This window comes from Podarcis gaigeae, assembly GCF_964106915.1.
Source record: "Podarcis gaigeae genome assembly, chromosome: 2".
NCBI classification, from domain to species: Eukaryota; Metazoa; Chordata; class Lepidosauria; order Squamata; family Lacertidae; genus Podarcis; species Podarcis gaigeae.
In genome coordinates, this window is record NC_139679.1 from 41708478 (window position 1) to 41730155 (window position 21678).

Here is a 21678-nt window from a genome sequence, read left to right on the forward strand (position 1 = left end):
TCACACCAGAAAAAATATATGCAAAAATATATAAAACAGTATCTAAGATATGTTGGAGATGTAAAGAGAAAGATGGTCCTTTCTTTCATGTATGGTGGGAATGCAAGAAGGTTAAAGAATATTGGGAAACGATATATAATGAACTGAAAAAAATGTTGAAAAAAACCTATGTTAAAAAACCAGAATCTTTCCTGCTCGGAATTTTAGATCATGATATAAGAGAGGGAAATTGGAGATTGTTTATGTATGCAACAACAGCAGCAAGAATTTTATTAGCACAAGTATGGAAAACAGAGAAAATGCCAAGAATGGCAAGCCAAACTTGTGGACTTTGCAGTACTGGCTAAGCTGACAGAGAGGATACATGAGAGAGACAACATCGATTTCAAAAAGGAGTGGGAACCATTTATAAACTGTATAAAAAGACAGTATAAAGATTAGGACCCATTGGCAGGTTTTGACTAAACTTTCACAACTATATAAGAGGTAAAATCAGCAGGGTTTAGAATTTGTTTAATAAATCAATACAGAAATACGGGGAAAGCCAAAGAGAGGGGAGGGGAGAAATATGGATATATAAATTGTTCAATTAAGATTTGTGGAAAATTTGTTTTTATAATTTGAAAATTCAATAAGAATTGTTTTTTAAAAAAAGAAAATGAAAATGAAATCCACTCTCATCCCTATTAGTATTTAGGGCTGGGCAATATATTCATATAGTGTCCAAAACCAGTTTGAAGTCTATATTGTGCTGTCAGTTTCATAATTTTTGACCTGGCAATATATGGTGAATCACGGTGTGTGTGTGCACGTACGTGTGCCATGCAAAATCACAATGTGGGGAAAACCATGAAGCTAGCCAATGCCTCTACATAGCTCCATCCTTATTTCAGACATTGTGATATATCAGTATATTGCAATATTTAGCTGGTGATATTTTGTAATGTTGAAAACCAGATATTGCCCAGCCCTATTTGTAGTTAAACTAAAATCAAGAAGCCATGTATACTTGAGAGAATAGAGATCCCCTCAATTTAATCAGTAGAAGAGAGTGAATGTTTATAACAGTATACAGTGGTACCTCAGGTTACAAACGCTTTGGCTTACAAACACTTCAGGTTACAAACTCCACTAACCCGGAAGTTTTACTTTGGGTTGAGAACTTTGCCCCAGGATGAGAACGGAAATTGTGCAGTTGCGGCACAGAGGCAGTAGGAGGCCCCATTAGCAAAAGTGCTCCTCACGTTAAAAACGTTAAAAACGGTTTCGGGTTTAGAGCGGACCCCCGGAATGAATTAAATTTGTAACCCGAAGTACTACTGTATGAGGAAAGCTTTTTAAAACACACACACACTGCAATAGTTGATGATCTTTGATCATGTTATTAAGTGCCCATGAGCCCATGAACAGTTGACTGGACATTAGGGATTGAAAGGTCTAAGGCTCTTCTCATTTGCCATGCTAAGAAAACTTTTAATACCTGATATCTAGGGCTATTATCCTTACGTGGAACTGTGAGGTGTTGAATGAGTGAAGGAAGGCACCTCGCAGTATTCCTGTTCTACCTACTACAAATATTCTGGAAGCCACTGACCACATTCTTTCTGCTTATCTTTTGTCACAAGGTCACATTGAACGTCTGATGGCTTTCATCAGAGGACAGACATTTTTAGCATTGAACTCCATAAACAAAGAGGCTAAATCCATATCTTTTGCAGCTCCAACCAGCTGGAAGGTGAAGTTCTGGAGCAGAGTACTGAAGAACAGGAAGAGCTCCATCCGTGCCAAGGCTTCCCCAATGCATGCCCGCTTCCCTGGCAAAGAAAAAGAAGGCAGAGCTAACCAAAGATCTACACAGTGTGCAGGAAACCTAGGACTCAGCTCCATTAGTCAAAAAAACAACGTTTTGAATGCATTCTAAACCTGCAATGCCAGATGACGACACAGAGCAAAAAAAAAATTATACGAAAAAAATAATTTGTTATAACGATTTAATTTCTGACTTATTTATAGCTTTATTTTTCCTGTGTGCAGATCCACTCCTAGTGAATTCATGCAATGTTGGTTTGGGGACTGGAAATAGTGTTAGGTATCATTCATCAAGAAACAAGAAAAGTGGGAAGATAACTTTAAGGACATTTTCTATGCGTTCTGGTCAAACATGCCATGCAGCTTCTATACTGAGGCTTCCGTACTGAGTTTTGGTTTTTGAATGTTTCAGAACTTGAACGGTCTTCCGGAATGGATTCAATCTGAAAACCAAGGTACCACTGTACTACTATTATTACCACCACTACTACTACTGCATCTGAAGGCAGCCCTGTTTAGGGAAGCTTTTAATGTTTGATGTACTACAGTATTTTAATATTTTTTTGGAAGCCGCCCAGAGTGGCTGGGAAAGCCCAGCAAGATGGGCGGGGTATAAATAATAAAATTATTATTATTATTATTATTACTACTACTACTACTACTACTAATAATAATAATAATAATATAATGATTGGCCTGACGTATGGATGGGCGAGACATGAGATTCAGTTCACATTTAAAGCTCAGTCTATCAAATGCACCCTTTCTGAAACCATATGAGAACGGAAGCACAACCAATCTTCAAAATTTTCACTTGTACAAATTTTCTGATGCAGTTCTCCAATGACAGAATGGGAGGAATTCAACTTCATGTTTTCCAAATATTCCAGTTTATTGACCCTTTTCTAGCCTCTGACCCAGATGTATTTTAATTTTTTCCAAACACTATCATATGTTTTTGTGCCATCCCCTACTCACAGAAAATACCAGGGAGGGAAATAGACTGGCACATCCAACCAGGGAATGGCTTTTACTCTCATTTTACTTCATTTTACTTCAAATCACAGTGCCTTTGTGAGAAGAAGCCTATTAGAAGCTGGACAGAGGGCACTGCCTCCGTGTAAAAAGTGGTAAATGCCATCAGCTTACAACAGGGTGCCATGTAATCCTGCAGGGAAATTGCAAAACATGGGGTAAAGGACCCCTGACAGTTAAGTCCAGTCATGGACAACTCTGAGGTTGCAGTACTCATCTTACTTTGCAGGCCGAGGGAGCCGGCATTTGCCTGCATACAGTTTTTCCGGATCATGTGGCCAGCACACCAGAGCAATGCACAGAAACGCCATTTACCTTCCTGCCACAGCGGTACCTATCTACTTGAACTGGTGTGCTTTCAAACTGTTAGGTTGGCAGGAGCTGGGACCGAGCAATGGGAGCTCGGCCTGTCGCAGGGATTCAAACCTTCTGATCGGCAAGAGGCTCAGTGGTTTAGAACACAGCACAGCCATATCTCTTTCCGTACACTGTCTCTTGAAAGAAAATGGAAATGGCATTGTTTGCACATAAGTTACCACAGGCTCATATAGTTACCTGCTGAAAAGGCTATTAAGGCATCTTTCTTCTTGAACTGGCCTTTCTCATCCAAAAAATGTGCAGGATTGAACTGTTTGGGAGTCTCCCACTGGAGAGGGTCATGGTGCACAGTTGTTAACATTGGAGCAACAGCAGTGCCCTTCAGGGATAAAAGATGGCAGATTTACATTATTGGTCTCAATTCATGACTATCTAGGAAATAGCCATACTATCTAGGAAATAGCCATAAAATGGGGAAGCTAACTTAGAAGACTGGGCTTCCAATAGGGATGAGCTGATTTCCTCTGGTCTGCTCCTGTATTACTCCATAGGTACACACTGCCTTATATTCAACTAAATGTATGTACCCATTTATGTACCCATTTTAAATCTAAAACACCTTTTTGTGTGCTTTCTTGTGTGCTTCTGTGTGCATTTTCCCACTAAAACATTGATTTTAGTACACATTTTCCCCATAAAAGATACATTTTGTATGCATAGGTCTGTGAAAGACTAATTCCGTTGGTTCATTTTAAAATGTGAAATTCTCCTCTAACACTAGTTCCTTCAGCTCATTTGCTTAGGCCAACAAAATCACTACTGATCTCCACTACTGATCTCATCCCTGCCTCCATGAGGGCAGTCCAGGGACATTTATACAATCAGTTCCTAGAACTGCTCCATTTCTTCTCCACAATTATCATGACAAAATGCTGGGCCATCATACCTTAGGGAAGGTGAACCCCCTGAATTTTGTATCACAAGACGTTGTACGGGGAATGGTCTCATTACTTAATAGTGAGTATCGTAGAATCTCATGGATAACTGCATTGGTGAAAGGCATCCTCACACGATCTTCCATGCTAGGGGCACGGGTAGCACTCATCACCTCATCAATTTCCTGTTGGACTTTTGCTGTAATGAAAAAGACTCAAGAGATGTATTTCCTGGATTTAGATTCTGCTTCTCATCTGACAGAGTGAAAAACTTGGGCACTCTCTGACATCATGAAAACTCATGCGAACACAAATTCTCATCCTGAGTGATTTCCACTCATTCCTTTGTACCTTACCACCTGTTGATCTCCATTTGGAAAATGTGCTTCCAGAATTCTGAGGCCCCATCTCTTCTGGCAATGTTCCTACCCCTGGGCATAAGTGCCATTTGAAGACATCAGGGAGCCCTCAAAACTCTTTTTATTTTTTAACTATGAGGGGAGGTTCAGGGGAGGTTCAGGCTGATGCAGAATGCTAATGGAAACCTCCTAGTCCTTGGGATGTCTTTTCATGTGTGATTACTAGTGGAGCCCATAATAGTCCCATGCGCTTTAAACTTCTCTGGGGTATCTGAATACCTTGAATATGTGGCAACCTAGCCATCACCATGAGGCAAGAGATCAAGAAAAAGCTTGTGGTTCCTGTCCCAGCCAAAAAAAGGCCAAACACTGTCATGACAAGGTTTTCAGTTCTGAAGGTGTCACTCGCAGACTTTTGTTCCTATGAGGCAGAGGGAAAGGGGGGGGGGAGAGAGAGAAAATTTCACTATAAAGAAAGATGGCAAAATGGAGACAGCTTAGCCTGTTCGAATTAGCATCATGGGTGAAATCCTGCACTCACCCCAAGAGGTGTTTAATCCAATCACATCTATTTAAAATAGAATTACTTTAGAAATATAAAGAAAAGAAAAAGTAACTGGTTATGTATTTTTGTTTGGGCAAAGTACCTGTCTACGTTACTCATATAGGCTGTAAAGTGAGTGAACCAATTTTATTTTTATCATAAGCATCTGCATTGTTTTGTACAACATTAAGCATAGACTTTAAAACTGGGCACAGGATACCTTAGCCTAATGAATAATGCTAATAATTAAAAATGTCTTGCAAGGGGTGGCCGAGAGAAGTTGCTAGGGGAGGAGGCAAAGACAGAGGGGCACTCTGCTTGGCCTGGTATCCCTTCCCCACATGGACTAGGACATAACTGGGCACCCAAATAATTTTTTGACCCACGTACCTTCTCAGACTTGATAAGAAAGCAGTCAATAAAGTCACGGATGTTCTGAGGATCCAGCGTCTGCCTGTGTAGCTTCACATTCTCACGGACGAAATCACACAACTCATCACAATCAGAAAAAATCTTTTGGTGCCTTCCAGGAAAGCAGTCCAATAGTTTGGGGACAGCAGAGTACAGCTGAAATGAAGATGACACATACAGCCTTAAATATTGTGAATCCATCTTTTTATAGTATGCCACAAAAATTCTGGCTGAAAAGTGATAAAGCAGTTGTTGTTTTTAATCACTTATTTTGGAAATCCAGCAGAAACTGTTGAGCTTCTGGTTCATTTTACCTCATTCCTAAGGGCTAGGGGTGATGGGGCTTCCCTTGAAAATGACTCAGAAATGTGAACTGGTCCAAAATCCAGATTACTGGTTCGGGTTCTGTTTAAGTCTCACATAACCTCTGTTATAAAGCAGCTGCACATGTGGCCAGTTTGGCTCTGGGCCTAGTTCAATATTAGTTTTTAAAGCCCTAAATGACTCAGCTCCAACTACCTGAAAGACAGCTTCCTTTCCTGCAGACTTCCTCGGGTGCTAAGAGTGGCAAAGGGGACCCTATTAGTTGTTGCACTGCCCTCAGAGGCTCATGGTCCAGAAAAAGGTATTGTCTGTGGCAACCCTTCAGTTGTGGAACTTCCTCTACACAGAGATGTGCCTGGCATCTTCATTATACAGGTTTTGAAGAATGCTGAAGACATGCCTTTTCACTCTGGCTTTTGACTCCTGAGGTGTATAGAAGTTGTTTTCAACTGTTTTTAACTTTGTGTTTCAATTGTTGTAACCTGCCCTGGGACATTAGGGTGAAGGGCAGAACAACAAGAACAACATCATCCTGGGTAGCTTGTTTTAACTGATGATCTAGGCAGGGCTCCCCACGCTTAGCAACACCTCCCACCACGATACCTCTATAGATGTACAAATGTGCCTCAGTCTGTTCCAACACTCATTTTCACTTTCAACTGGAATTTCCCATTCTCCTGCAATTGGTGCATTTTGCACAAGTCTTTCTTCTATTTTGTCATCCGCTAATGTGGAAATGTCTGCCATTTTTAATGCATACCATATTGCACAATAGACAGACCTATCCCAGTAATCAACAATTATTTAAAATTGAAAAATGAAACAAGTAAGGCTCCTGTTGGGACAGAAATTTATGTGGTTCCCTTTACTGATTGTGAAGTTTTATGAGGGCAGTAAATTTATGGGGAACAGTTTGTGATTCATAGCAACGATTCTCCCCTCCCCCACACCCTCATGGCTCTTTCTTCAGTAGTTTGGGTACCATTTTCTTACATTAGGAAAAACCTGTATGCTGCATTGTTCTGGGGTGTTGTGGGGATGGAAACTGTGGGGTGACATCCATACAAAAAGTGTAGCCCCTGTTGGTGACTGCCATTTTTTGTGGTGGCAGCCATTTCTCTCTTGCAGTGTTCCACAGTTATATTGTATCCAGGGGGAAATGGTAGTCAGGCAACTAAAGGGGGTGGGGAAGCAATGGCAAAGTAAAAGGGGGGGGCAGGAAAGGAAAGGGAGATCTGCTGCTATTAGTAAACAGCCCAGGTAAGTCTTCCAACTTTTCTGCTGCCTGCCTTGCTCAAGGGTCCAGTTTCTCCCCTGAAATCACTGGAACTTTGAGGGACCACTAGGGGCGCATCAGAAGATGGCTGACAATAACATCTCTCCTACCCACACAAGGTAAATTGGAGGCTGTGATGGGAGTGAATAGCCTCCTTACCACCCCAGGATTGTGGTGGGGGACTGCCCTTGCCTGCTGTGCCCTATACCACCCCCGAATTTGTGGGGATGGGGGCACTAGGCACAATGCTCTCCTGTGGGATTTCGGCGCTCCTGGACGCCGTCTCTGATCCACGCCACTAGCTGCAAGAACTTCAAAAGAAACAATTTAGATGAAGCGTCAGAAATGTTGTTTTAAGGACTTGAGCTGTGGATTTAAGGCTGTGTGGAGATAAACTTTCGAACCAAAGCATGTTTTAAGAAGAGCGTGGAATGTATAAGGGCTTTGGAATGACGCAGTTAAAAATTCATTCACCATATTGGGAAGTTCTGTCAGAGGACTTAAGTCTGAGAGGAGAAAGGACTTCCGGGTTAGCGCCATCAGTAATGGCAGAATTCCTCTGACTAGGAGGAATTTACTCCGTGAAAATCGGGTCTAGCCGTCATGGCGAAGGCGGAGACCCTTCCGAAATCACAGGCGGGTGAAGCCTGTGAACGTGGGATTAGGCGGGCACCTTTTGCGCCTCCCCTACTCGCAGGGAAACCCGTTTTCAGGTCTCTGGGGCGAAGTGGGGTGAGCAGCATGGTGCTGTGAATCGACTGTTTTCTCCACGGAGTGAAGCCGCGTAGCCGTTGCTGGAGAGAGCTGACTTTTTCCTGTGAACAATTGGATTTTAAAAGACACTACCCGTGAGTAGAACAAATTGGAAACTTTTAAAAGAAGAAAGACTCAGTTCGGAATTGTAGCAGGGAGGCATAAACAGGAAGTCCGCCTTCCACTTTTGTAAATAGAACAAAGCAAAGAGGCTGCAAGCTAGAGTCTTGGAAAGCCGATTGGAAAGGATAAACTTCAACCTCCAGAAATAGTAAATCCCCCCCCCCCTGGAAGCAGGAGAAGAGGGGAGAGTTTCAGACTATTTATACCTGCAAAAGAGAGGAAGGAAGCTAAAATTCCATTGCTCAGAACCTGGGAACGGACTGCAAATAGAACAATAAGGCTGCTGTGTCTAAAGCGCGCTCTGACTGTTAGCTGTCAAGGAGAGATACGTTGTGTTTAACTGTTTCTAACTGTCTCCCTCTGACTCTAAAGGGAGAAAGAAAGTAACTAAAAATTGAGACTAAATTTCCTGCTTAAGTTATGCTTTAAAAGGAGTTATTTTGGATCAATATAAGTACGGATTGCAACGGTTTCCCCCTAGAGGAAGGTTTGGAAACTGTTATAAGAGTTGGATCAGGGGAATTTTCCATTAGAAAAATAAAACTGCCTGACTGTGGGACTGACCTTGGATTTTCTGAGTGTAATGGCAGATGGGAAAGAAAAAATAGACTTGTCACTCCCAGAAGAAAAAAAAAACAAGATCTGGGAAGTCTTGGCAGCAAAGAGCGTCAGCACCTGCTCCTTCTGCCCCACCTGCAGCTGTACCAACACAACCTAAACCAAGAGGGATGACATCAGAAGAAGCTTTAGCGATCGTATTAGGTAAGATAAATGAAGCTTTGGAAAATCTTAGCAAGAAGGTAGAAGCGACAAATGTAAAAGTGGATGCATCAATGCGAAGGTGGACGCTGCAAATATCAAAATTGATATAAATACAGAAAGTATAAATAGTTTGGGACAAAAGGCGAATACCAACATAGAAGCTATACAGAAATTGATACAGGAATCTGCTTCAACTCGTCAGATTGCAGAGGAAACTAAGGAAAAAGTGGCTGCTGTGGAAGTCAAGGTAACTGAATTAGAAACAAAGAGAGTCCCAGACATACAGAAACAAGTTGAGGACCATAAGCTGATTCTCTCTATGATTGAGCTCAAGGAAAAACAGACAAACTTGAGGATCAGAGCTGTACCTGAATTGGAGAGGGATAGTTTGATAGAATTTCTTACGCAGGAATTTGCAGAGTTTTGGAAGTTGGACTTGGAACAAGAAGGAGTGAAAATTGTGAGTGCCTTTAGGCTTGGAAGAGGAGGGAAGAAGAATAGAGTAAGAGACTGTTTGATTACTCTCTGCTCTAAAGAAGAGAGAGATAAAATTTTGGGTTGGCACTTTCAGAAGACTTTGGAAATACTGCAGACAAGAGTGGAAATATTTAAAGATATTCCAAAATACCTTTTAGACCTTAGGTCCAATTATGGAGATTTGGTTGCTTTGCTGAGAAAGAACAGAATCATCTTTAGGTGGGAATTTCCCCAAGGCCTATCCTTTAGTTTTAAAGGAAGAAACATAAAAATAAGATCAGTTGAGGACAAAGAAAAATTTTTGAGCAACCATGGAGAGGATTTACAGAAGGGACTTGGAAAAGAACCAGGAGTATCGGACAGACGATCACCAGATAGAGGACTAGAGCAAAGAGTACTGGACAGAAGATCACCTATACTGGACATAGCAAAGCTACCTTTTGGACTGGGCTGCCCAGTGAAAGGGATATCAACACCACCGACAGAACAAGAGCAAGCACTGGGCGCAGTTGGAGGAGACTTAAAGTAACTAGACCATGGCACTGCAAATATTAAGTTGGAACATTAATGGGATGAACTCCCCTGAAAAAAGACAAAGGGTTTTTCATGTATTAAAAAAAGAACAATTGGACTTAATTTGTTTACAAGAAACACATGTGATAAGGCTACATAGGAAAATATTGATAAATAAAAGATTGGGACATGAATTCATTTCATCAGACATCAGTTTAAAAAAGAGGAGTAGTACTTTATGCAAAGGAGAGCCTATCACCGAAATTTCTTTTTAAAGATGACCAAGGATGATTTGAAGCAATTGAAATCCAATCACAAGGAGAGAAATTTTTGATATTAGGCATTTATGCACCAAATGAGGGAAAATTGGAATTCTTTAAGAAGTTACATGAGACTGTTGGACTATATGGACTAAAATATGATTTTGATGGGAGATATGAATGGAGTGGTGTCTACAAACATGGACAAGGCACAGAGACAGGTAGTCACTAAGGATGGTAGATTACCAAAGACTTTCTTTGATATGACTGACAATATGGATTTAGTTGACATTTGGAGAATTAAAAACCCTCTGGGAAGAGAGGGAACCTTCTTCTCTGAGGCAAAAATGACATGGACAAGAATTGATCAAATCTGGGTAACTAGAGGGCTGGCTCCAAAGACTAGAAAGGCAGAAATATGCCCTAAAACCTGCTCCGACCACAATGCTGTAAAGGTGGAATTGAAACTAACACCAATTGGTTCCTTCAGATGGAGGATGAATGACACATTGTTTAGGAATGAAGAAGTGACTAAGAAGGCCCCCCAAAAATCTGAGAGACTCTTTTGAGATAAATATGAATACTACTGTAGAAAAAAGAGTAATTTGGGATGCAAGCAAAGCAGTTATGAAAGGATTTTTGATACAACAGAATACGATTCAAAAGAGAGTCCCAAATGAGAAAAAAGATAAGATTTTGGAGAAAATAAAGGAAGGAGAGAAGAAATTGAGAGCGAAACCAAAGTCGCAGGAGATTCTGAAAGAGATAAAGTTGCATCAAGTACAATATATGAAAATGATGAACCAGGAAATAGAATGGAAAATTAAACAGATGAGACAAAAGACATTCGAATCAGCAAATAAATGTGGAAAACTGCTGGCTTGGCAAATGAAAAAAAGACAGAAACTCAACACTATCACAAATTTGGAAGTAGAAGGAAAAAATATACAGAATCCAGAGGTATTTTAAACTATATACACAGGAAACCCAGAAACAAATGGACATTGATTGTTTTTTTAAAAAAATGGATTACAAAAAATCTCTCAAGAAAATAAACTAATGTTGAATTACAAAATAACGGAGCAAGAGAATAGAAGGGACCATTCAGAATATGCAATTGGATAAATCTCCAGGACCCGACGGTTTGACTTCAAGATACTATAGATCATTGAAAGAATTGATAATACAGCCATTAAAGGAAGTGTGTAATGAAATATTGGAAGGGAAAAGGGCACCAGAGTCGTGGAAGGAAGCTTATATTACACTTATACCGAAAACAGAGTCTGAGAAGACACAGCTTAAGAACTACTGCCCCATATCTTTGCTTAATGTGGATTATAAAATTTTTGCAGATATTTTGGCCAAAAGATTAAAAAAGGTACTAGTAGAAGAAATTCATAAAGATCAAGCGGGCTTTCTTCTGGGCAGACATTTATCTGACAACACGAGGAACATAATTAACATTTTAGAAAAGTTACAAGTGAATATCAACACTAAAGCAGTTTTGATATTTGTAGACACAGAGAAAGCCTTTGACAATATTTCTTGGAGTTTTATGAAGAAAAACATACAGGGGATGGGGGTCGGTCAAGGGTTCGAAAATGGTATAGGTGCAATTTATTCAGAACAAAAGGCTAAATTAATTGTGAACAACGTAGTGATGGAAGAATTTAAGACAGAGAAAGGAACACAACAAGGTTGCCCAATCTCTCCATTGCTTTTTATATCGGTCCTGGAGGTGCTTTTAAATATGATTAGAAGGGACCAAACAGTTAAAGCTGTACAAGTTGGAGCCAAACAGTACAAACTGAAAGCATTTGCTGATGATTTGGTATTGACATTACAGGAGCCAGAATCCAGTACTAAAAGAGTACTGGAACTAATTCAAGAATTTGGCCAGGTAGCGGGTTTTAAGTTGAATAAGTTGAAAACTAAGGTTTTAGAGAAAAATCTAACGGTGACTGAGAGAGAGAGGTTTCAGAAGGAGACAGGATTAACACTGGTTAAGAAAGTGAAATACCTAGGGGTTAATATGACTGCTAAGAATGTGAACCTATTTAAGGATAATTATGAAAAATGTTGGATGGAAGTGAAAAAGGATCTAGAAATATGGTCAAACCTGAAGCTATCATTGCTAGGCCAAATTGCTGCGATAAAGATGAATGTTGTTTTTGTTTCAAACATTGCAAATTTTGGATAAAATGGAGTGTTTCAAGAAGTGGCAGAGAGATATTTCTAGATTTGTCTGGCAGGGCAAGAAGCCTCGAATAAAATTTAAGATATTAACTGATACTAAAGAAAGAGGTGGATTTGCCCTGCCGGACTTAAAACTTTATTATGAATCAGCCACATTTTGCTGGCCCGGAGAATGGATGCTTCTTGAGAACACTGATGTGTTGGACTTAGAAGGTTTTAACAATGTTTTTGGGTGGCATGCATATTTGTGGTATGACAAGGTCAAAGCACATAAAGCGTTTAAAAACCATATTGTCAGAAAAGCACTGTTTAATGTTTGGATAAGATTCAAGGACTTGCTTGAAAATAAAACCCCAAGGTGGCTGTCACCAGCGGAAGCGAAGGCTCAGAAAAAGCTCAATATGGAGGCCAATTGGCCGAAATATTGGGAAATTTTGGAAGAAGACGGAGACAGACTAAAATTGCAGAGTTTTGAAAAATTAAAAAATAGAGTGTGAGATTGGCTTCACTATTACCAGATAATGGAGGCATATAATTTGGAGAAAAAAATTGGCTTCCAGGTGGAAAAAACAAAATTGGAAATAGAACTGTTAGATTCTAAAATTAAGAATTTGTCAAGAATGTACAACTTGCTGTTGAAATGGAATACTCAGGATGAAACCATGAAATCTGTTATGATTAAATGGGCACAAGACGTTGGACATAATATCATGATGGCTGACTGGGAACAGTTATGGACCACAGGTATGAAATTCATGGCGTGTAATGCCTTAAGAGAGAATATAATGAAATTGATATACAGGTGGTACATGACACCAGTCAAGCTTGCAAAAATCTATCATCTGCCCGATAATAAATGTTGGAAATGTAAAGAGACCGAAGGTACATTCTTTCACCTTTGGTGGATGTGCCGAAGGATTAAGACCTTCTGGGAGATGATCTATAATGAAATGAAAAAGGTATTTAAATATACCTTTCTGAAGAAACCAGAGGCCTTTCTCCTGGGCATGGTCGGCCAATTGGTGCCAAAAAAGGACAGAACTTTCTTTATGTATGCTACAACAGCAGCAAGAATACTTATTGCAAAGTATTGGAAGACACAAGATTTACCCACCCGGGAAGAATGGCAGATGAAGGTGATGGACTATATGGAATTGGTGGAAATGACTGGCAGAATCTGAGACCAGGGAGAAGAGTCGGTGGAGGAAGATTGGAGGAAATTTAAAGACTATTTACAGAAACACTGTAAAATTAATATCTGTTAGAAGGATGTTGGAATAATACTATATGATTTTAGCAGGAATGATTTAAAGGATTTGGGAATAACTGACTGTTAATTGGTGAAAGGAGGAAAAGTAAAGTTACATTATATTAAGACAATTTACAGGACAAAAATTTTAAAAGAGGGAAAGGATTTCCTGAAATGGATAATTAACTTAGAATACAAAAAAGGGAGGTTTGAGGAGGTCAAGGAAATAAGCTAATGAAAGATTAGTAATGAGGAGATCTGATGTATTTTTTTTCTGCGTTTTTGTTTTTGTTTAATGGGTCTCATTTCTCTGTTTGTTTTTTAATATATTGTGATGTGATGTGTTGTTTTGTTTTTGTTTAATGTGGTATTTTTACTTTTTCTTTCTGTAATTTTTTAAAAACTTAAATAAATATTATTTTTAAAAAAATTCTGAGAGGAGAAATAGAGAAATAGAGCTATTTTTATATTGTGGGTGAAACTCCTCAGTGGGACTTAAGAATGACAGTTCTGTAATTAATGATGGAAAGAGCGCTGTTATCTATGAAGGCGATGATATATGGAAACCATCTCGATTTGAGGATTGGAAGAACGGAAAAATTCACACAGGATTATTATTGGTGTTTATTGGCTTAAGGAGACTATCAGAAGAGATCAGAAAGAAAAAAGAGAAATTATATGAACAATATGTGATGTGGAAACAGCAAGATAAGACTGGATAGAATTATGAACTTTGTTTGGACTGATTTGGACATTAACGCAGTGGCAAGAAGATGATCAGAATCCCCCTTCGGATCTTGAAATATGGGTTCCCTCAACAAAATTCAAAATTCAGCTTTGTAATTCGGAATTTATGTGATGTGATTTGATTTGATTTGATTGGTCAGTTAATAAAAATTATTTTTTTAAAAAAAGAAATCCCTGGAACTTTGTGATTGTGTCAATTTCCATCTCAATCCTGTCGAAGACATTTTCAGAACATTCTTTTCATCTGATAGTTAGGCAGGCACACATTTGTGAACCCTTTGTGCCATCATTCATACTCCAACAAGCTAGGTTTTGTTTTTCCTTTTCATGGTAGAAAGGAAAATGTTTGCAACTCAAAAGGAACAACCTACCAGTCCCAAGAAAGATTGAAAGAAGCAAACTTGGTTCTCTATAATGCGTTGGTGCTTTAGGAAGGTCTTGTCTGCGTAGTCAAAGCGAGTCCCAAAGATGACTGATGAGATCACATTGGAAACAGCGGATGTGATTCTAGTTGTTGGATCAAAGCCCTCTCCTGTAGGAGGAACCAAAGACAGTCAGCAAGGCCTGATGAAAGTGGACCCCACCATCTTCAGACCCCAATAAAAATTAACTCTAAAAACTGTTTAAACAGCTTGAACCTGGTAGATTGCATTTCCATCAATCCCAAGAACCAAATGTTAAAGAAATTAAAAGTAGTAGTAAAATGCTGTAATCAAGAGGGCTGTGCACAGCTCTACCCCTGACACCGACCTGATGTGAGGCCTGAATCTGGGTCCACAAATTGGCTCCGACACAATATTCAGGGCAACCTGGGCAACACTCAAATTGTATCCAGCCCTAAGTCAATTCAGGGGGCTGTGCTAATTTTTATTTTTATTTTTAAACTCTAATTAAACATATTTTTTGGGAGGTGAGAGGCAGAAAAAAGAGGCACTGGGTATCTTCTCTCCCCCCCACCCCCCCGACACCTACCCCATCCATAGTCCAAATAATGAATCCCGCACCCTCATTTCTCTGTCATAACATTCCACTTAATTAACTCATTTGATGCCAATTCTGCTAGTATTGCCTGCAGCAGAGTTTCAGTTGGCTCACAAGGCCATGTTGACACTAAATAAAAATAAAAATAAACGCAAGGAACGGAAATGTGTTGATGATTACATAGTACAAAGATGCTCCAACCAGAATCTATTGATGAGCATAGACTGAGCTCACAAAGACAAGAATTATGATGTTGAAGATGGAATTTTGAATAAGTTAGTAAGTATAAACACATTAGTATTACAGTGGTACCTCAGGTTACATATGCTTCAGGTTACAGACGCTTCAGGTTACAGACTTTGCTAACCCAGAAATAGTGCTTCAGGTTAAGAACTTTGCTTCAGGATGAGAAGAGAAATTCTGCTCTGGTGGTGCAGCGGCAGCAGGAAGCCCCATTAGCTAAAGTGGTGCTTCAGATTAAGAATAGTTTCAGGTTAAGTACGGACCTCCAGAACAAATTAAGTACTTAACCCGAGGTACCACTGTATTTGTAAATAGAATCAAAGAAGCCATGCATGGGGGGAGGGGAGTCACAAGTTTATGGGGAAAGGGAAATGTGTAACAATAGTTGATTAAATGTGGATATACAACTGTTAAAGGCGAAGAATACATGACGAGTTTTATTTATAGTATTTGAATATTCAAAGTTATGTGTCTTACCTATATCATTTGAATATGTAACGTATATAATTAAATAAATAAATAAATATAAACCCAACAATTTTCACTGAAACAATTTACACACAGTATAATCTTCAGTGTGCACACCTAAGAAGTGTAGGTAGATTGTCATAGGCATTACTGGATTAGTGGAAAATATTAAGCTGGAAGTTCAACACATGAGTTGGGGTTCACATGAGCGTGCAGAGAGTTGAAAGGACAAATGGGAAAAGCTTGCCTCTCTGCAGCCACTGAGCCCGACAGCCACATATTCTAACTATGTCAAAAGCTTACATACTATAAGTGCCCATTCCAATATACCGGTGCAATCAAATAAATGCCCTCTCCTTGCCTTGGGATAGTGCTTTCTAGGTTTTATTTTTTAATGAGCTAGGTGACCTTTTGTGGCTGCCAGTGCCTCCACCAGGCAAACAGCTTCCTCCTGCACCCTTTCAGACATTGATCTCTTTCCCATTCCAAAGTCTCTCAGTGTCATAACTGTGAATCTGCGCAGCTCTCTCCACTGCATGTCACTAGAGTTGTCTATCCCTGGAAAAAAAGAGAGGAAGGTCATTCCGTCAGTTCTTGACCCAACAGGAACCAGCAGGATGTTTCTACATGAAAAGGTGGTTCTGGTGCTTTCCACCTTAAAATTATACCCCCATTTGTAGTTACAGTTCAGCAGCCAGTTGTTCCCATTCTCTCAATTATCCTGATAAGGTAGGCCACAACAGCCCAGTCCCAGGTAAGATCCTCCCCCTATTGTGTGGGCAGGTGGTCCCTCTCCCTACCCAGTCTGATCACCTTGGCAACGCCTCCCCAGGTGGGATTGGGCATCTGGCTGAATTAGGCAGAGACCTCCATGTATCTCACCTGGGGAAGATGAAGCCAAACCTGTGGTAATGGTGCCACATAGGGTAGAGGGGGATGCACACAACCACGCAAAGGGCGCCCCCATTTAATGTGGGGAGCGGTCATTCTCTCAATTATCCTGATAAGGTAGGCCACAACAGCCAAGTCCCGTGTTGTGTAAGGGATTTTTGCTCTTCGGTAGAGTAAGTACGTCCAGTTCGGCATACTAATGTATGGCAGGAGACAGGACACACTGCCTTGCCTGACTCCAGGCCACAGTGTTGGCTGCTGTTGAGGTGGGAAAGTGAAATCATGTCACCCATGTTCAGAATGGCATGCTTTGGCCCAGGAGAGACGTAGCAACATATACAGTTGCTATTTTCAGTTTGCAGACTCAATAAATGGATGATGTTTTGAGTTGCAAGTTTATATTTATGAGTGTTTATGGGTGAGACAGTTTCCCTTGGGGGGCAGGAAAGCAGCTTCTTTGGGGGGAATTGATTTTCAAAAATGGTTCTTTGGAGAAGCGGCCACAGCAAACAATAATGCCTTGCTTGATAGTGTTTGTCTTTCTTTCTTTCCTAGACATGATGCTTATTATCATAGTTATACAAATAGCAGCTACAGAGAAGTCTGAGCAAAACTGGGACCATGGAGGTTAGACTCTCTCTACATGCCACCATGGGACGCGGGTGGTGCTGTGGGTTAAAGCCTCAGCGCCTAGGGCTTGCCGATCGAAACGTCGGCGGTTCGAATCCCCACGGCGGGGTGCACTCCCGCTGCTCGGTCCCAGCGCTTGCCAACCTAGCAGTTCGAAAGCACCCCTGGGTACAAGTAGATAAATAGGGACCGCTTACTTGCGGGAAGGTAAACGGTGTTTCCGTGTGCTGCGCTGGCTTGCCAGATGCAGCTTTGTCACGCTGGCCACGTGACCCGGAAGTGTCTCTGGACAGCGCTGGGCCCCGGCCTCTTGAGTGAGATGGGCGCACCAACCCCAGAGTCTGTCAAGACTGGCCCGTACGGGCAGGGGTACCTTTACCTTTACCTTTACATGCCACCATGGTAACAAAAATCACCTCTCTGAGGCTTCTAATTGCCTCTTAAAAGCTCTCATTGGTGCACATGGGGAACAAATTGCCCTGAAATGCATATACAGCTTTAGAAAGACACTTTTTGATGGCAAGTAGAGAGAGTCAAGCTTCTCCTTCCCATTGTCTATGGCCCCAAGATTATTCAGACTTCTTTGTGCTGGCTATTTATGAACAAAATGTTAATGGTACTCACACAACTAGTTTGGCCCTAAATTGGGGACTGCATTACAAATCAAAGTAGAGCTGAGCTATACATAAAAAATAAAAGGAAATAGCCTACCATGGCCTTTGGTCATTCGATTACTGATGGGGCTGCTCATACGCCCACCAAACTCTTCAGCATGATCCATCAGAGCATCTTTTACCGCATCAAATCCACAAAGCACGACCATAGGTTTGGGTCCCATCCAGACAGTGAACATAGGGCCATATTTCTCAACCAGCTGAAGACACAAAGACAGTGTTATTTAATTAGGCAGTGAAACTTCCACTGGAGTGATTATCTTAAGGAACGGTTGCAATATCTCTTAGGGCACCTGCAGCTTGTTTTGTGCGGGGTTTTGCAGGCATATGCTGCAACATGTCATTGATGCAGTAACAGTGCATTAGTGGCAGAATTCAGCTTTATTAGTTGTTCTGCAATACATCTCAGTATTATTAAATTATTGCCATCTGGAAGGATACATTTATTTATTTCATAAAATTTACATCTATGCATTGTATATACTGGAGTGCAACAAAAGACACATACACTTGAACATTTGGGCTATTACTAGCTACAGTATTTGAACAGGAATCTATGGGACGTGCACTGACTGGAACAAAACAGTGTGTACACCTCAGGACTTTTGCAAGTGCAAACAGTATTCAAAATGGGATTGTGTATAACTACTCCAATGTCACAATGCGTACAGTACAAATAATCATGAATGTGCAATAAAAAGGACATCTGAATGGCTCCTGGGAGAATGGGCTGCTGGAACGCTGTTCTTCCTGAATGAGGAGGAACCACATTTTGAACTGCCTCCATAAAAGAAAGAGAGTCTTGTGAAATCTTATATTCAGCCCCACCAACTTCATCAGATGTTTGATTCACTTTAACAGGTATGACACTGCAATAGGTATCACATCATACATTTCAGTATGATCAACCACTGTTTCATATCTCTAAAGCATAACCATATAATTATGTCCAGGCCAATCAATGAATACAGAGCCATGCTTCTTGATATGCTGCCTGGTTCTGCTTCAGCTTGTTATTTATCACATTTGGGGACAACTGCCCTAAGTGATCTTCTAAAAATTATTTAGGTTACAGTGCAATACTGTTATGGAAGTATATTGGAATTTACTCCCATGTGACCTACCAACCACAATCAGGGTTTTAAAGTATGCACAGAGTCTCCATGAGTAGTGGAGAGCTTTTCACATGTTATAGGTATCATGCAGTGGAAGGGACAGGGCTTGGCAATGTGCCTGCACTACCTTTGACTGGATGTGTTTACACATGTACCCGAATGCAGCTAGCTTGCAACTTAATGGTTTCAGAATTCCATCTTGGAAACCACCCTGTGATCCTCAGATGATGAGCAGTACAGAAATTTAATAAATAAATAAAAAAGTAAAAATCTAATGTATATTGCTGCTGCTGTGCTTTTTCTAAATGAATATTGCTATTTATTGTGAGTCCTTCAGTTAGGGTGCCTTCAGACTGTCATTATTTTGCAAGAAGGATTCAAGCACATGCCATAATTTTGGGTCTGTGCAGTTAACATAATCCTAGTGCAATAAATCCACTTTAAAAAAGAGGACTTTTTGCTGTTTTGAAAGCGATGGGGAAATACATTGAAAAGCATAGGATGAATAAATGGCTATAAGCAACCTGCAAGCTAACCAGGATGAATGAAGAATGAATGAATGCTCATTATTATAGAACCACCCTGAAAGCAAATCAGAACAATTGTTCAATAAAGATATCACTTCTTTTTAAGTTTTGTGCAAGCAAATCAGAATGAATGATGAATGCTGAATAAACCAATGGTCTGGAGGGATCTTAAGTTGATTCAGGGAAGCTCCAAAAAGGATGCAAAATAGACACATGCCAACAGTAAAAAAACCAAAAACCTAGTAAAATCAAGTAATAAAAAATGCAAATAAAAAGAAGGAAAGAGAAGGGAAGCAGAAATCTGTGCCTTTATTATAAGGAAGAATAGAAAGGTATATAAGCAAAAGAGGGCACAATTAACCTTCTGTCCTTCCTCTACACATTGCTTCATTCCAGACAATGATTGTTTATGCTGTGCCACAGGGACAAAGGAACAGAGGGAACAGAGGGAAACCGCAACAAGAAATGGATTTACCTTTGAATAGTTTTTGCTCAGAGGCAGGACATCTTTCTGCAGCAGGTTCCCCAGGAAGAACCAGGGAGTGGGGCCTGGAGGTAGCTGGCTTTTCTTCTTGTACATTTTTAAGGAATAGAAAATGAAGATGAAGAAAACCCAGAGAAGGAGCAGAGCTCCTGTTACAGCCACTTCCATCTTCCTCTGAGGCTCTTCTTTTGGTCAAATAGATCCAGGAAACTACTTAAGAAAGACAAGGTGAAAACACAACTGCTTATTAGAACCCCAGCCAAACCCCAACTCCAACCTTCTCCAAATAATCTTTGTTCCTTTATTTCCAGTATGTGTTCCATTAGGAAAGGTGGGTTAATCATCCACATAAGCTCTAGACCTGGACTGAAAATAGGTTAATTTCTATGCTCTTCAACATCAAGGTTGCGTACAGACTTACATGTAATAGATATGAAAGCTTATTTCCTTTAACACAACCATTAAATACAGTCGTACCTTGGAAGTCAAATGGAATCCGTTCCTGAAGTCCGTTCAACTTCCAAAATGTTTGAAAACCAAAATGTGGCTTCTAATTGGCTGCAGGCAGCTCCTGCAGCCAATCGGAAGCCACAGAAGCTGCAGAAGCCCTGTCAGACGTTCAGCTTCCAAAAATAGTTCACAAACTAGAACGCTCTCTTCCAGGTTTACGGCATTCAGGAGCCAAAATGTTCGAGAGCTAAGCTATTCAATAACCAAGGTCTGACTGTATTATATACTTTTAAACCATAATATCCACATTAAAACACAACCACCCACCCAGCACCAACAACCTCACCCTTTTATCCATCCATGAGCATTCTAATACCAGTAAGGATGATAGGCCAGACTCCTCTGTGAGTAGATTCCTAGTCAGATCTGAGCTGGCATCTCCCAATTTCAACCAGCATCTACAAGGAATTGCTCTACTTCGCAGCAAATAAATTCTGGAAATGCCACCAAGTTTTGACTGAAATCAAGTGAGCCACCCACCCACCCTGAAAGGAAATATATAACTCTCCACTGCCTTATCTACCTTTGTCAAATGTAGTGCAGCAAATCATACGAAGACTGAGTAAATTGGGAGAGCTTTCATGGCCAATGAACAAGCCGACCTGAAAGTCACATTGAGCTTGCCAGTCTGGATGAACAGGAAGTGTGTTACAACACAGATAGTGAAGCAATCACCCTTGTGAAAAGAAGCATTAATTTAGACTGCATGGTACAAATAACCAATGTGCAGTCGATATCTGCTATTGAAACATTGTCAATATTTGGTGCGTTTGTCCTTCATTTTCAGTCACGTTCAGTCACAAGTTTCTTACCTGATGCATTTTCCAGCTTGGACATAGGATATGGATGAAGGAAACAGAATATTTTTGTAGTAAGTTAATATATTTGAGAAATACTTATTGTCATGCCTGCCTCTAGAACATTTTTGTATCAATTAAAAATTAGGGCTAAGCTTTCTTTGTGGAAAAACTCCTGAGTAATCTTATTGTGCCTTAAAATATTTATGTTATCTCAACAAAACATGTAACTAAACTTAGCAAAACACTATGGTCCAACACACAGCC

At 40.3% G+C, this 21678-nt stretch overlaps 1 protein-coding gene across 2 annotated transcripts; it reads right to left on the minus strand.

The window, feature by feature from the left end:
- Nucleotides 1-1257: 1257 nt before the first annotated feature.
- LOC310838454 (cytochrome P450 2C8-like) lies at nucleotides 1258-20523 on the minus strand. 2 transcript variants are annotated; one of them, XR_014560974.1, is made up of 10 exons: nucleotides 20096-20523; nucleotides 18016-18178; nucleotides 16192-16341; nucleotides 14463-14623; nucleotides 5391-5567; nucleotides 4736-4877; nucleotides 4109-4296; nucleotides 3400-3541; nucleotides 1507-1814; nucleotides 1258-1448 (listed from the first exon to the last, which is right to left on the minus strand). XR_014560974.1 is itself a non-coding variant. In XM_083725898.1 (9 exons), the coding sequence occupies exons 1-9, from the start codon at nucleotides 20270-20272 to the stop codon at nucleotides 1627-1629; spliced, it is 1488 nt and encodes a 495-aa protein (XP_083582024.1). In that variant the 5' UTR covers nucleotides 20273-20523; the 3' UTR covers nucleotides 1258-1626. The 2 variants fall into 2 exon arrangements, 1 of the variants encoding a protein (XP_083582024.1); XM_083725898.1 differs by having other exon boundaries at nucleotides 1258-1814.
- Between the last annotated feature and the right edge of the window lie 1155 nt (nucleotides 20524-21678).

Excerpts from the sequence above, each read along its gene's own strand:
- LOC310838454 (XM_083725898.1), bottom strand. The coding sequence starts at position 20,272 with ATGGAAGTGGCTGTAACAGGAGCTCTGCTCCTTCTCTGGGTTTTCTTC. Across the intron at positions 18,179-20,095 it reads TGAGCAAAAACTATTCAAAG|CTGGTTGAGAAATATGGCCC; the intron begins GTAAATCCATTT and ends TTGTGTCTTCAG. Across the intron at positions 1,815-3,399 it reads CTTAATAGCCTTTTCAGCAG|GGAAGCGGGCATGCATTGGG; the intron begins GTAACTATATGA and ends TTTCTTTGCCAG.